At 36.6% G+C, this 15282-nt stretch overlaps 1 protein-coding gene across 1 annotated transcript; it reads right to left on the reverse strand.

Moving 5' to 3' along the window:
• Nucleotides 1-10: 10 nt before the first annotated feature.
• Nucleotides 11-10028, reverse strand: LOC141300568 (solute carrier family 22 member 13-like). Its single transcript, XM_073830852.1, has 10 exons — nt 9521-10028; nt 8418-8521; nt 8077-8231; nt 6469-6637; nt 6001-6121; nt 4926-5020; nt 3849-4063; nt 2581-2689; nt 2291-2500; nt 11-239 (listed from the first exon to the last, which is right to left on the reverse strand). The coding sequence occupies exons 1-10, from the start codon at nt 9893-9895 to the stop codon at nt 170-172; spliced, it is 1623 nt and encodes a 540-aa protein (XP_073686953.1). The 5' UTR covers nt 9896-10028; the 3' UTR covers nt 11-169.
• Between the last annotated feature and the right edge of the window lie 5254 nt (nt 10029-15282).

Below are 15282 nucleotides of genomic sequence, written 5' to 3' on the forward strand. Positions count from 1 at the left end.
TATTTTTCAAATTAAAATGATAAAAAAATACAAATTAATTTGAAACTTTACAAACATGTCACCTGCACACTGAAAAGTAAACAGTCATATCTCTGTTTGTCTTATTTTCCTCATTCACATATTTAAAAAAATCTATTTTTAAAAAATATTTTAAATAACAGTATAAATCTCATAATTTTGTGCTCCTGAGATCCTGCTCCTGATTTAGTCCGTTTTCAATACTGGCTTTCTCTGGTCCCCTGTAAATGGAAAATGAAGAAAAGTAAGATAAAAATAAATTAATAAATGTGACCCTGGACCACAAAACCAGTCTTAAGTAGCACAGCTAAATTTGTAGCAATAGCCAACAACACATTGTATGGGTCAAAATGATAATTTTTTTCTTTTATGCCAAAAATCATTAGGATATTAGGTAAAGATCATGTTCCATGAAGATATTTAGTAAATTTCCTACCATTCATATATAAAAGCTTAATTTTTGATTGGTAATATACAGTCGTGGCCAAAAGTTTTGAGAATTACATAAATATTGGAAATTGGAAAAGTTGCTGCTTAAGTTTTTATAATAGCAATTTGCATATACTCCAGAATGTTATGAAGAGTGATCAGATGAATTGCATAGTCCTTCTTTGCCATGAAAATTAACTTAATCCCTAAAAAACCTTCCACTGCATTTCATTGCTGTCATTAAAGGACCTGCTGAGATCATTTCAGTAATCGTCTTGTTAACTCAGGTGAGAATGTTGACGAGCACAATGCTGGAGATCATTATGTCAGGCTGATTGGGTTAGAATGGCAGACTTGACATGTTAAAAGGAGGGTGATGCTTGAAACCATTGTTCTTCCATTGTTAACCATGGTGACCTGCAAAGAAACACGTGCAGCCGTCATTGCGTTGCATAAAAATGGCTTCACAGGCAAGGATATTGTGGCTACTAAGATTGCACCTAAATCAACAATTTATAGGATCATCAAGAACTTCAAGGAAAGAGGTTCAATTCTTGTTAAGAAGGCTTCAGGGTGTCCAAGAAAGTCCAGCAAGCGCCAGGATCGTCTCCTAAAGAGGATTCAGCTGCGGGATCGGAGTGCCACCAGTGCAGAGCTTGCTCAGGAATGGCAGCAGGCAGGTGTGAGCGCATCTGCACACACAGTGAGGCCAAGACTTTTGTAAGATGGCCTGGTGTCAAGAAGGGCAGCAAAGAAGCCACTTCTCTCCAAAAAAAAACATCAGGGACAGATTGATCTTCTGCAAAAAGTATGGCGAATGGACTGCTGAGGACTGGGGCAAAGTCATATTCTCCGATGAAGAAAAGGCCTGAAGAAAAGGTGAGCACTACCATCAGTCCTGTGTCATGCCAACAGTAAAGCATCCTGAGACCATTCATGTGTGGGGTTGCTTCTCATCCAAGGGAGTGGGCTCACTCACAATTTTGCCCAAAAACACAGCCATGAATAAAGAATGGTACCAAAACACCCTCCAACAGCAACTTCTTCCAACAATCCAACAACAGTTTGGCGAAGAACAATACATTTTCCAGCACGATGGAGCACCGTGCCATAAGGTAAAAGTGATAACTAAGTGGCTCGGGGACCAAAACGTTGAAATTTTGGGTCCATGGCCTGGAAACTCCCCAGATCGCATTGAGAACTTGTGGTCAGTCCTTAAGAGGCGGGTGGACAAACAAAAACCCACTAATTCTGACAAACTCCAAGAAGTGATTCTTAAAGAATGGGTTGCTATCAGTCAGGATTTGGCCCAGAAGTTGATTGAGAGCATGCCCAGTCGAATTGCAGAGGTCCTGAAAAAGAAGGGCCAACACTGCAAATACTGACTCTTTAGCATAAATGTCATGTAATTGTCGATAAAAGCCTTTGAAACGTATGAAGTGCTTGTAATTATATTTCAGTACATCACAGAAACAACTGAAACAAAGATCTAAAAGCAGTTTAGCAGCAAACTTTGTGAAAACTAATATTTGTGTCATTCTCAAAACTTTTGGCCACGACTGTACATTGCTAAGAACTTAATTTGGACAACTTTGAAGACGATTTTCTAAATCTTTAGATTTTTTTTGCACCCTCAGATTCCAGATTTTAAAATAGTTGTATCTCAGACGAATATTGTTCTATCCTAACAAACCATACATCAATAGAAAGTGTAATTTAAAAAAAATGACCCTTATGACTGGTTTTGTGGTCCATGGTCGCAAATCTGTAATAAATATTGTGCATCAAAAGTACCTTTTCTATCTTTTTATCTAATATAAAGCAAATCATGGTACAAACGCACTTGTTGTCATCCATGGGGACCTCAGTGTGGTCCTGTAGCTCCATGTTTAGTGTCTCTGGGAGCAGGAAGGTCAGCGCTCCTCCCACAAAAGGAAGAGAGCCAAATATGACCATAGGAATGGCAGGATGATACACGTCCAACAGGCCAATCAGAGGAGCCAGAATACCAGCTACACGTGCACACATGGAATTCAGTCCCACTCCGTTTTGTCTAAGTTTAAAAACAAAAGCTCATTCAGAATCTGTAACTAAAGAGTGAGTGTTCATACAGGTTCACTACATGTACAGTACCTCACGACGGTTGGATAGAGCTCAGCAGTGTACACATACACTATGGTGAAAGCGGCAGCGAGGGAGAACTTCCCAATCACTGCAACTACAGTCACAATCACAGGGTAATCTGGAGAAAAAGCAGATGGATATTTAACCATATGGTCAACACATGATAAACATCTTCTATACATTTTAGGTGTGGTTTAAAGAAAACCATTCACTCTTTTTTTTTAATCCTCAAAAACCTAAACAGTCTCAATTATCAAGCCATTTTGATTTTCTGAGCAGAATAATGTCATACTGCTCAGGCTCCGCCCACAGTCGTTGACAGACTGTCCCGTATTAGCATATTTCCGCCCTCAGCCAGTTATACGCTGTCCGCCATTTTCTCCATGCTCGAGCAGCTGTAGCGACAATAATAATAAGCAATGCAGGTGTTTTGTATTTGAATGTAAAAATGAACATAAGATTCTTCTGACATCAGAGACACTGAGGATGCAGTGGATTAGTTTTTGTTCTGCACCACCGAATACACTAAAAAAATGGAAGAGGGGGTGGGGTGAGCAGTAGCTCATTATCATTTAAAGAGAAATGCACCGAAACGGGTTGTCATGAACAGAGCTGTTTTTGACAAGGTAAAAAGATGTTGTTTTACATGACCGTTGAGGAATTTTAACTGTAGTATGTTGCAGACATTTCATGAAGACCCTAAAGAATCACACTTTGTTGATTATTTTCATATTTTGAAGGAATTTTTGGTCAAATGAGACAAAAATCTTTCTTCTACTGTGTAAAATAAGACTCTACGGAAGCCCGTTTCTGCCACTGAATAAAAATAAAAAAGGTAGTTGTGACTTTTTATCTCACAATTCTAACTCTTTTTCTTGCAAGTGCGATTTTACATCTCGCAATTCTGACTTTTTTTTCTCTCAGAACTGAGATATAAACACACAATTGTGAGTTATAAACTCAGAATTTCTAGATATACAGTCAGAATTGCGGAATATAAACTCACAATTGCAAGAAATAAAGTACAAACTTTTAATTCTGACTTTTTTTCTCGCATTTGCGACTTTGTATCTCGCAATTCTATATAAATATAAAGTCCAGTTCTGAAGAGAAAAAAAAGACATCTCACAATTCTGACTTTATAACTCTCAATTGTGAGTTTATATCTCATAATTGTGAGGAAAAAAAAAGTCAGAATTGTGAGATAAGTCGCAATAACCTTTTTAAATTTTTTACTGAGAAACAGGCTTTCGCAGACTCTGAAGTTCCTCACTCACTCGCTGGTATAGCAGGAATAATCAGGCAGGCGGTTCCTCCAAGGAGCAGCACTGCACTCTGGCAAATCCTCCTTCCAAAGCGCTGAATGAGAGGAAAGCAGGACAGCCGGGCTGGAAACTCTGCAATGCCAAAGATGAGTTGAGTGAGGTAAATGTCCAGGCCGAAGTTTCCCACGTTCAAGCTGACACCATAGTAAACCAGGCTCGTCACAAACCTACAATAGCATAAATAGACATATGATAATACACTCATGTGATAATGGTTAATTGTTAACATTTTATGCTGTTGTATTTAACATTAACATTACAGAATCTGCCAAATGTTAATTATTTTACCAAAATAAGAGGGATTTCTTGTTAATTTAGTACTGACCTGAATAAGATATTTCACATAAAAGATGTTTACATATAGTCCACAAAAGAAAATAATGACCCTGTTCAAAAGTTTACATACACTTGATTCTTAATACTGTGTTGTTACCTGAATGATCCACAGTTGTGTTTTTTTGTTTAGTGCTAGTTGTTCATGAGTCCCTTGTTTGTCCTGAACAGTTAAACTGTCTGCTGTTCTTCAGAGAAGTCCTTCAGGTCCCACAAATTCTTGGTTTTCCAGCATTTTTGTGTATTTGAACCCTTTCCAACAATGACTGTATGATTTTGAGATCCATCTTTTGACACTGAGGACCACTGAGGGACTCATATGCAACTATTACAGAAGGCTCAAACGCTCATTGATGCTTCAGAAGGAAAATGACGCATTAAGAGCCGTGGTGAAAACTTTTTTTTAGAATGGAGATATCTTATTTAGGTCAATACTAAATATACAGTAACATGCATGTTGTATGATCTCTCTTAGTTTGGTAAAATAATTAACATTTTGCAGATTCTGCCGGGGGGTGTAAACTTTTGACTTCAACTGCAGATTGTATTTAATATCAAAAAAGAACATTTGAAAGAGGTTTACCCACATACAAGCTCCTGAATGGTACTTGGATAGAGTATCAAATGTACTGAGACGTTTTTTCTTTATGCCATTTTTGATATTTAATAAATATGGGAAATGCTGGCATAACTTACCACATATAGCTCATGATGAGAGCTCTCTTTCTCAGGTAACGCACTCGAAACAGGTCTAGCATGGTGCCTGTTTTAGCTGTGTTCTCTGCTTCCATCTGATAAGGCATCCTTTCATGTTAATTGATCATTTTAAAAACTACTGTTGATTCAAGGATATGTTTGTTTAGTAGATCTTTTGTAGTTTTTTACCCAAAAAGGAAAATTCGCTAAATATTTTTTTTTAGTCTCAGGCCATCCAAGATGTAGATGAGTTTGGTTCTTCCTTGGAACAGATCTGGAGAAATTTAACACTACATCATATGCTCATCAATGGATCCTCTGCAGTGAATGGGTGCCGTCAGAATGAGAGTCTAAACATCTGATAAAAACATCACTATAATCCACTTGACTTCAGTTCATGAAAATATCCTTATAATTTACTCACCCAAGATGTTCATGTCTTTCTTTCTTCAGTCGAAAATAAATTATTGTTTTTAAGGAAAACATTCCAGGATTTTCTCCATATAGTGGACTTCAGTGGGGATCAATGGGTTGAAGGTCCAAATTGCCTTTTCAGAGCAGCTTCAAAGAGCTCTACACAACCCCAGCCAAGAAATAAGGGTCTTATCTAGCAAAACAATCAGTCATTTTCTAAGAAAAATACACATTTATATACTTTTTAACCACACATGCTCATCTAAAGATGCATTGAAAACCTGTTGGCCACCATTTAAGTCCATAATATGGAGAAAAATCCTGGAATGTTTTCCTCAAAAAAACAATTTCTTCGTGACTGAAAAATGAAAGACGTGAACATCTTGGATGACATGTGGGTGAATAAATTATCAGGAAATTTTCATTCTGGAAATGAAATTCTCCTTTAATGTGTTGAGAAACAAAAAGCTGCATGTTTGTAAGAAAAAAAATCCAGCAAGTAGTTTTTAACTTTCAACTATTGCTTCCAGCTACAATATGAGGTTCTGACGGCACCTAATCACTTCAGAGTATCCGAGTAGCGAATTTTCATTTTTGGGTGAACGATTCCTTTAATTGTTCTCTTAGACCAGATCAAGCTTGGTGAAGAGAAAAGGGTCACCTTGTCAAGCAGATTTTCAGGCACTTTGTTGCCATTGATTCGGGCAGCTTTCACTATCTCTTTCTTGGCTCTGTCTTGCTTGCCCTGAGTCAGAAGCCATCGGGCAGATTCAGGGAGAATCCTGTCAAACACACAGACAATTATTAGAAAATAAAACACCTCATTATAAAAATTTCAAATATACAGTCAGCATTTGAAGTGGATCAAATCCTTTCATCAAAGTTGTCCTAAAAACAAAAACAACACCCGTTCTTGTCTTAGGACAACTTTGATTCACTTTTTAATCCACTTCAAATGTTGACTACTATCTTTTTTTAAATAAAAGCAATCAAAACACTAATTTAAAAAGGTAAAATACCTTATTTTCATACTTTTATTTGTATGTATCTCATGTTACCATAACCAACATCAAAAAAAAAAGCGTGCAAATCAAAAGTTTGGGAATCACTGATACAGAATAACTCTCACCAGTAATAGACGCAGAAAAGCCCAACTGGTGCTGACAGAACCAGCTGTAGAATCCTCCAGTTTCGGATCCCAAAGGCCACACCAGACAGTAACATCAGACCAATGGCATAAAAGCAGTGTGACAATATGGTAAAAAGGGCCCGTTTGGCAGAACCACACCACTCAGTACCTAATACACATTAGAGATACCATGAAACTCATCTGCGAAGACCCCAAACAAGTGCTATATGCATTTTCATAGTGATTTCTGTTGTTAAAGAGATTTTCTTAAAGCATTGAAGCGATAGTTCACCCAAAAACTAAAATTCTTTCATTAATTACTCACTCTCATGTCGTTCCAAACCCGTAAGACCTTCGTTCATCTTCGGAAAACAAGTTAAGAAATTTTTAATGAAATCCGAGAGCTTTCTGACTCTGGATAGACAGCATAAGTCCTACCACGACCAAGGTCCAGAAACGTAGTAAGGACATCATTAAAATATTCCATGTGACATCAGTGGTTAAACCGTAATTTTTAGAAACTACAAGAACACTTTTTGTGTGCAAAGAAATGAACGACATGAGGGTGAGTAATTAATGACAGAATATTCATTTTTGGGTGAACTAACCTTTTAATGCTTTTTTTTTTACATGTAGTCTAAATACACTATATTGCCAAAGTATTGGCACAGCCCCTTCTAATAAACAGGTTTGACTACTTCAGTAATTTCTATAAGCAAATAGGAAATAGGCTCATTCTCCAGCTCCCCCCGAGTTAATAAGCTGAGTTTTACCGTTTTGAAATCCATTCAGGCCTTCCCCTGTTCTGGCGATATCACTTTTAGCATAGCTTAGCAAAGATAGATCATTGAATCCTATGAGGCCAATATAACATTGCGTTCAAAAATGACCAACGAGTTTCGATATTTGCCCTATTTAAAACTTGACTCTTCTGTAGTTATATTGTGTACTAAGACCGGCGGAAAATGTAAAGCTGCAATTTTCTAGGCCGATAAGATTAGGAACTACACTCCCATTTCGGTGTAACAGTCAAGGAAGTTTTATCATTTCAAAATTTCAAAAAGCCGGTCACATTGGCAGTTACCTAGCTGGGAACTAATTTCAGGCGCTGCGTGATATTACTGCGCCTTCTGCGTCCATATTACTGCGACAAACTTCCTTGACTATTACGCCGGAATGGGAGTGTAGTTCCTAATCTTATCGCCCTAGAAAATCGCAGCTTTACATTTTCCGCCTGTTTTAGTACACAATATAACTACAGAAGAGTCAAGTTTTAAATAGGACAAATATCGAAACTCGTTGGTCATTTTTGAACGCAATGCTAAATAGGTCTCATAGGATTCAATGATCTATGCTAAGCAATGCTAAAAGTGATATCGCCAGAACAGGAGAACGGCTGAATGGATTTCAAAACGGTAAAACTCAACTTATTAACTCGGGGGGAGTTGGAGAATGAGCCTATTTCCAAAAAAAGTGGAGCATATAATGATATTCTAGGGAATTTTGTGCTTTTAATTATTAGGTCCCAATACTTTTGGCAATATAGTGTATCTAATCAAAATTTCTGACTTTTAATGTACTGGCATTAGGAGGAGTCACATGTGTTACCCAAAACAAACGTGTTCATAGAGATCCCTGATATTGCGGAGCCGACCACAAAGCGGAGAGCCATGTAGACAAAGATGTTGGGAGAAAATGCAACTCCTACCCCGAACACAAACTGAAGGAACAAGGACAGCAGCGTGACAAACCGTCGGCCATACCTGTGGCAAAAACAAAACAAAAAAACTGTAATGAAGCCACTGACATAAAGTTCCAGCTCTTTTTTTACCGGTGAGTCTTTTAAAAATGGTAAATGATCTTAACATTTTTGTTTTTGGAAAACTAAAATAATCATTGTGTGTAACATATAATTCTTATGTTGATCAGGGATTGTACTCTACACATACTTGTCTGCCATTGGCCCAAACACTAGGGCTCCAATAAGAAGACCAGCCATGTAGACGGACTGAGATGCCTCATTATAAATCTTATTTTCACACACCAGGTCAAACTATGATAAGATAGGAAAAGAAAACATGATAAAAGACAACAAACAAATGATGTAAATGGAAAAAAAAAAGATATGTAGGTATATGTAGGTAACTAAATATTCATTTAAGTAACTTTCAGTCATTAACACACATTATAAAAAGGGGAGAATTCGTTTTTAATGTCAATTTCTATAGAAAAACACAGTCTTGGACCTTAAATGTGTTATTGTACAGAAAAAAAAACAGCTCACAGTTACAAAACACTATCATGATGATAAATATTATGCATTATATAGCATTTGCTTATACACTAACAATGAAATGACCAAATGACACCATCGGTTCACCGTCATTTTGTCAGTTTTCCTATCACAAAAGTTACATTACAACTGGTCTTTGCTTGAGAAGGTAAGCTTATGGGCGAGACTTCCGGTTCATTAACCACAATAGGGATGAAGGGACGAATAACAACGGGCAGTAAACAGTAAAACTGTTTGCACTATAAACCAGTGTGTTCATAATTAAGATAATACATTAAAATAATATGGTAAGACACACCAATATGCAAGATCAAGCAGCAAAAAAATACAGCTAAAAATAGCTGGATGCGTCAAATTTACACATTTTATTGGGAAAATAACTAGTGGGGTGGATAACTAAAACATAAGAACTGATATTATTTATCAAGTTTTATAGGCGTTTTTATAGGTTTGAACATCGAATATATTTATAAGCTCTGTTAATGTAGCTGACATTCAGGAAACTGCACTAGAAGCGGCAAAGGCGCCAGAAACTGAGAGAAGTTTACTTCTTTGAAAGTAATTTTTGAAAGTCAAATATTGTTTTACCTTTAATACCATAAAATTTAACACGTTTTATATCAGGTGTGACAACGAATAGTTTAGCCTAATATTTATGAACAAAACTACGAAAAAGATTAACCGGAACATTAAAAGGAATACCTTTATAAAGATAGGTAGACAGATGGATGGATAGATAGATTTGATTTAAGAAATTACCTCAGTTATAAGAGTGCTGCTGCCTTCTGGTGCTTTATAAATCCATCCTTCACTACACGATGTCGTCGTGTTTATTCCATAAGCTTCAATTTCCTCAAGATCAAGATCAACAGGTGTGAACATCTGACAGCTCTCATACCGTCCATTACTGTCCAGAGGGATGGTGAGGTTCAGCTGCTTCTCTTCTGTCAGGTTGGGAGCCCGCTCTAAGATCCAGCTGCTGTTGCAGTTGTGTGGAAAGGTGATGGCGGTGAAGACCTGACTGAACATGTGGAAAGCTGTGAAGATGTTGGGGAGACATACCGTCACCAGCAAGCGCTTCTGAAACGCCCCAAACTCGCCGATAGACGACAGGATCTGCGCGAAGTCTATCATGATGATCACTGAGCGACCATCAGCGGCGACTCGCACTTAAAACACCTGCACCGCGGTTCACCTTTGCGGACTGAAATTAATTTTTAAACGTGTCACAGGTTCAGCATATCTGGACGCCCCTCTTATCTGTTACGACAAAGATAAAGCACTGTATTTCTCACAGCGATAACAGCTAGAAGATTTCTAAATGAATAGTATTAAAATGTGAACAGATTTAATAGTGGCTGTTAAGCTTATTCAAGTGGTTGAAATGTACTGAGAGGAGTTCCAGCAGTGTGTTTTGTGAGTGTGTGGGGGACTTTGGATTATGAGGCTAATACAGTTGGGCCCTTTTCTGCCAGTTAAGGCGGTATATTGTGGTAATATGTAAACTGTAGTTATATGCTTGTGAGCTCGAGTACAATATTTAGACAACACGGTATATGTTTAACAGTGGCCACACTGTCAAGGGAAAAAACAAGATGATCATGACAAGAGGGCAGGCTAAACAAAAATATGAATTTAAAGGAATAGTTCACCCATCATTTAGGCACCCTCATGTTCCAAAACCGTTTGATTTTCTTATTTCTATTGAACACAAGTAAGGCTGGGCAAAAAAGTCAAGTCATCCTTAGAACACGGCTTCTGCGTCAGCAACACCACATGGACACAATGAGTGTCGAAGAGAAGAAATTGTTGAATAAAGATTGTCTTTGTGCACACAAAGTATTGTAGCTTCACAACATTATGGTTGAACCACTGATGTTACATGGACTATTTTAGCAATGTCCTTAGGCTACTGTCTTTCTGGACTTGGAATGTGGTAGTTGTGTTGCGGATTATGCAGGGTTTCTTTCACGGATTGAATCAAAAATATCTTCATTTGTGTCCTGAAGATAAATGAAGTTCTTAAAGGAGTAGTTCACTTTCAGAACCAAAATTTACAGATAATGTACTCACCCCCTTGTCATCCAAGATGTCCATGTCTTTCTTTCTTCAGTCGTAAGGAAATTGTTTTTTGAGGAAAACATTTCAGGATTTCTCTTCATATAATGGACTTTTATGGTGCCCCCGAGTTTGAACTTCCAAAATGTAGCTTAAAAGGGCTCTAAACGATCACAGCCGAGGAAAGAAGGGTCTTATCTAGCAAAACGATTGGTTATTTTCAATTGATTGACAATTGATTAACTTTTAACCTCAAATGCTCATCTTGTCTAGCTCTGTGTACTCTGTGTAGAGATTAAAAAGTATATAAATTGCAAATGTTTTTAGAAAGTAACCCTAGATAAGACCCGTCTTCCACGGCTGGGATCATTTAGAGCCCTTTGAAGCTGCATTTTGGAAGTTCAAACTCAGGGGCACCATAGAAGTCCATTATATGGAGAGTAGGCCTAATCCTTTCCTCAGAAAACATAATTTCTTTATGACTGAAGAAAGAAAGACATGAACATCTTGGATGACAAGGGGGTGAGTACATTATCTGTAATTTTTTGTTCTGAAAGTGAACTACTCCTTTAAGGGTTTGGAAGGACATGAGGCTGAGTGGCCTAATTAAGATAGAATTTTCATTTTTCAGTTACTATCCCTTAACCTGATGAAAATGTTCCTTTTAAAATCATTCTTTATATTTGACTAGTTTTAATTGCAACCTGATCATAACAAAAACATACCTGTGCCACATACGTTTTGTTACATATTCGATGTGAAATGGGTGGCGCTACTCCGTAGTATGAACAAAAGCAAATGTGATGTAAAAACTCACTCGCAAACATGCCGTTTTAGCTCGTTGTTCGATTTCTCATCTTTCCATCGGGAGTCATGTTTTTCACGAGATTTGTAACCCAAGGATTCTGCATTCTAAATCCAATCCCATGCCATCTGAGCTACCAAGCTTATGTTATATGAAGCTGTAATCATAACTGTGTTGAAAACGTTACTCACTGCTCACGGTTAAAATCCAGTTAAAAAAAATCCATAAAGAATTTTAATTTTTGGGTTAACTGCCTGTTAACATGATAAAAATGTGCCTTTTTAAAAGCATCCCTTTAAAAGCATCCTTTATATGAGTAGTTTTTTTATGCAACCTGAGCTCATGAGGAAAACGTACCAGTGGTTTACGCAAGACGCAAAATACATACCGCCATGTAGGCCTACGTTTCGTGACATATTCGATGTGAAATGTCCACTGGGTGGCGCTAAAATACTAAGTTCCTTTTTTCTCTGGAACAGATGAAGGTACATATGGTACGAATCCGTGTATCATTCGTCCTTGCCATTTTCAATTGATTAATGAAAATCAAAAAATGAAAATCTGATTGATTTTTTTTTGTTATTTGATTTTGAATCAGAAACGAAAAATGAAAATGGTCTTGTTTTTCATATTTTAAAATTTCGTTTTGGATCAAAAATGCAAAATTGAAAAGGGTCCACACAACAGAATCTGTTTTTAATATTTAATTGCTGGGTTGTGCGTCACCCTATGGACGCCCATTTCCGCCACTGAATAAAAAAATAATTATAATAAAATATTGCGACTTTTTTTCTCAGAATTGCAAATTATATAGTCAGAATTGCGAGATATAAAGTCGCAATTGCGAGTTATAAAGTCAGAATTGCGAGAAAAAAAGTCAGAATTCTGACTTTTCTCTCGCAATTGCGACTTTATATCGCAATTCTGACTTTTGTTTCTGTTCATTTGTGACACTTTCTGGCAAAGCACAATAGGAAAGGAGATCTTGTCTTGTTAAAACGACATATTATGTCATAAAAACGATATGATTTCCCGTTATAGAAAATATATGATTACACGTGAGCGAGCTAGGCGATTGACCGCGCTGCCTTCGCCACAGTCCTGACGGAAAGGAGGATCTGCACGCTGCTGAAGTTATAGAAATACACTGTTTTAAGTATTTGAATGTAATGGTTTCAGTTGTCGCAGCATGTTTATTAGGATTAATCTGTCTACAACCACTGCACTCAGAACCAGAGGATATGACTAACGGAAAAATCCAAATAGGCTACTAACCGAAAGAAATAAAGAGAAATGACAAAGGATTTGATTGTATTATGATGATGATTATGAGGATTTCGTTCTGTTTTAAAATGGGAAAAACATAAGCCAGAATTTTCGTAATTTTTTGTTCATTTTTCGTCTTTACTGTCTGTACCATCATGCAGAATACATGTTCGTCTGATGTACCGCTCTGCAAATTAGTCACAATAACGTTTCTTCATAATGGTTGGCTATATTTCTTGCAAATATACATCTCATATAAAGCGCAGCACTGCACTTCTCGGGTGGGCGGATTACAGAGGAAATAAATAAATGTCTTCTTTATTTTATGTACTTCCACAATAACAACACAACGTTATAAAATGCTTTTGTAAAAATACAGGATGCGCTGTCGCAACGTCTATAGACAGCTTGAAAGGTCTACTTCAATAAAACAATAGAAAACAAATTGTTCATTTAATTCGTATAAATCCAACAAGAGGTAGTGTACAGTCTTTCTAGCGTGAGTTCATTATCTGTGACCTGTAACATTGTGCTTACACCCAGAGCCAGCGCAGCCTATTTCCACAGTTAGGGTTGCCACCCGTCCCTTAAAATACGGAATCGTCCTGTATTTGAGAATGAAATTGCGCGTTCCGTTTTGAATCAATACGGGACGGGTTTTGTCCCGTATTTTTTATCATCGGGAGATCCCCGTGGCCTAAGCAGTCAATTTGGCCCGCTGCCATTTTTTTATACATTTTATTTTCATATATATTGTTGTTTCTGTTGCCTGCCGAATGTACTAAAGTGATTATTTCCAAATTCGCCATTCAATAATAAAACTCTTAATAAATCCTAATCCGGTTCGTCTTCGCCTCGCGCACGCTCGCTCCGCCCATTCGCGGTGGAGCAGAGAGGCAAAACTGTCCTGTTCAGGACCTCATTTACAGGTCAGATACATTTGTAAATAGACTATTGTAGTTTTGTCTTTGTTTACTTAGTTAAGCATTAAACTGCTTGCAAATATTATCAATACGAGTCAGTTTGCTGCAAAATTAACAAAATTACATAACTGTTGTAAAGAGTTGGAACTTAGCAGACAAATATTCACATTGTTTTATAACAAGTTTAGAGGGAGCTATGGCTAGCAACAATATGGCCCTTACAAAAATTAACCATGTTTTCACTAAAAACCAAAAACCATGGTTACTATAGTTAAACTATGGTAACCACAAATTAACAAAGGGTTTGCTACACAAACGGTATTTGTAGTAAAATTTTGGTTAAACAAATTGTAAAAAACGGATACTACTATACTTTTATCATAGGCCTAAAAAAACCTTTAATTTTATTTTGCATGGCACCAGCCAATGGATTTAAACTTTTTTTTATGTGATAATGACAATGGCTATATATATATATATATATATATATATATATATATATATATATATATTTATTTATTTTTATTGTCCATGGTTTGTTGTGGGTTTTTGGGATGGCCTGGATGAGTGTGAGATTTTCAGACACCCGACTTCTGACTTTTATATCTTTATATCTTTATATCTCGCAATTCTGACTTTATATCTGGCAATTCTGACTATATAGGCTAACTCGCAATTCTGAGAAAAAAAAGTCGCAATATTTTATTTTATTTTTTTTTGTTTTTTTCAGTGGCGGAAACAGGCTTCCATAGGGTGAGGCATAGGCTAACCCAGCAATTAAAAACTGTTTCTGATTCTGTTGTGTGGACCCTTTTCAATTTTGTATTTTTGATCCAAAACGAAATTTTAAAATATGAAAAACAAGACCATTTTCATTTTTCGTTTCTGATTCAAAATCAAATAACAAAAAAAATCAATCATATTTTCATTTTTTGATTTTCATTTATCAATTGAAAATGGAAAGGACGAATGATACACGGATTGGTACGTTTTGTGACATTGGTTTTGTACGCGTCACCGCACCGCAGTTCTTTCTTGAGTGGCGCTATAACTCTAAAGCTATGACATGTTCCATCTTCACTACAACAAACCTACCCAAAAGCTAATGTGACCTAAAATCAGTCACAAAGATGCTGTTTTATATGGCAAGCCGTTTTAGCCTAAATATACTAAGCGTTACTCTTCCTAATTGCATTTAACAATTCAATTAGAGAGCACTATAATACAATTTTTACTAGTAACAATGCCAGTTAAAGAGCTCTCTAATTAAATTCTTACTAGTAACAATTATAATTAGAGAGCTATCTAATTCAATTATTACTAGTAAAAATTATAGAGTTCTACAAATAAATTTTTACTAGTCAAATGTCTCCATTGACTTTCATTCATTTTTAATTACAGAGCTCTACAAATTAATTTTTACTAGGAAGAATTTCAATTATAGAGCTCTACAATTGAATTATTACTAG

Source organism: Garra rufa, chromosome 24 (genome assembly GCF_049309525.1).
Source record: "Garra rufa chromosome 24, GarRuf1.0, whole genome shotgun sequence".
NCBI classification, from domain to species: Eukaryota; Metazoa; Chordata; class Actinopteri; order Cypriniformes; family Cyprinidae; genus Garra; species Garra rufa.

What these genes read in the sequence shown, in the direction of transcription:
- LOC141300568 (XM_073830852.1), bottom strand. Translation starts at nt 9,895, where the DNA reads ATGATAGACTTCGCGCAGATCCTGTCGTCTATCGGCGAGTTTGGGGCG. An exon ending in TTTGGGCCAATGGCAGACAA is followed by an intron (nt 8,232 to 8,417) that starts GTATGTGTAGAG and finishes TTTTTGCCACAG; the next exon opens with GTATGGCCGACGGTTTGTCA. An exon ending in GTCCCCATGGATGACAACAA is followed by an intron (nt 240 to 2,290) that starts GTGCGTTTGTAC and finishes TTCCATTTACAG; the next exon opens with GGGACCAGAGAAAGCCAGTA.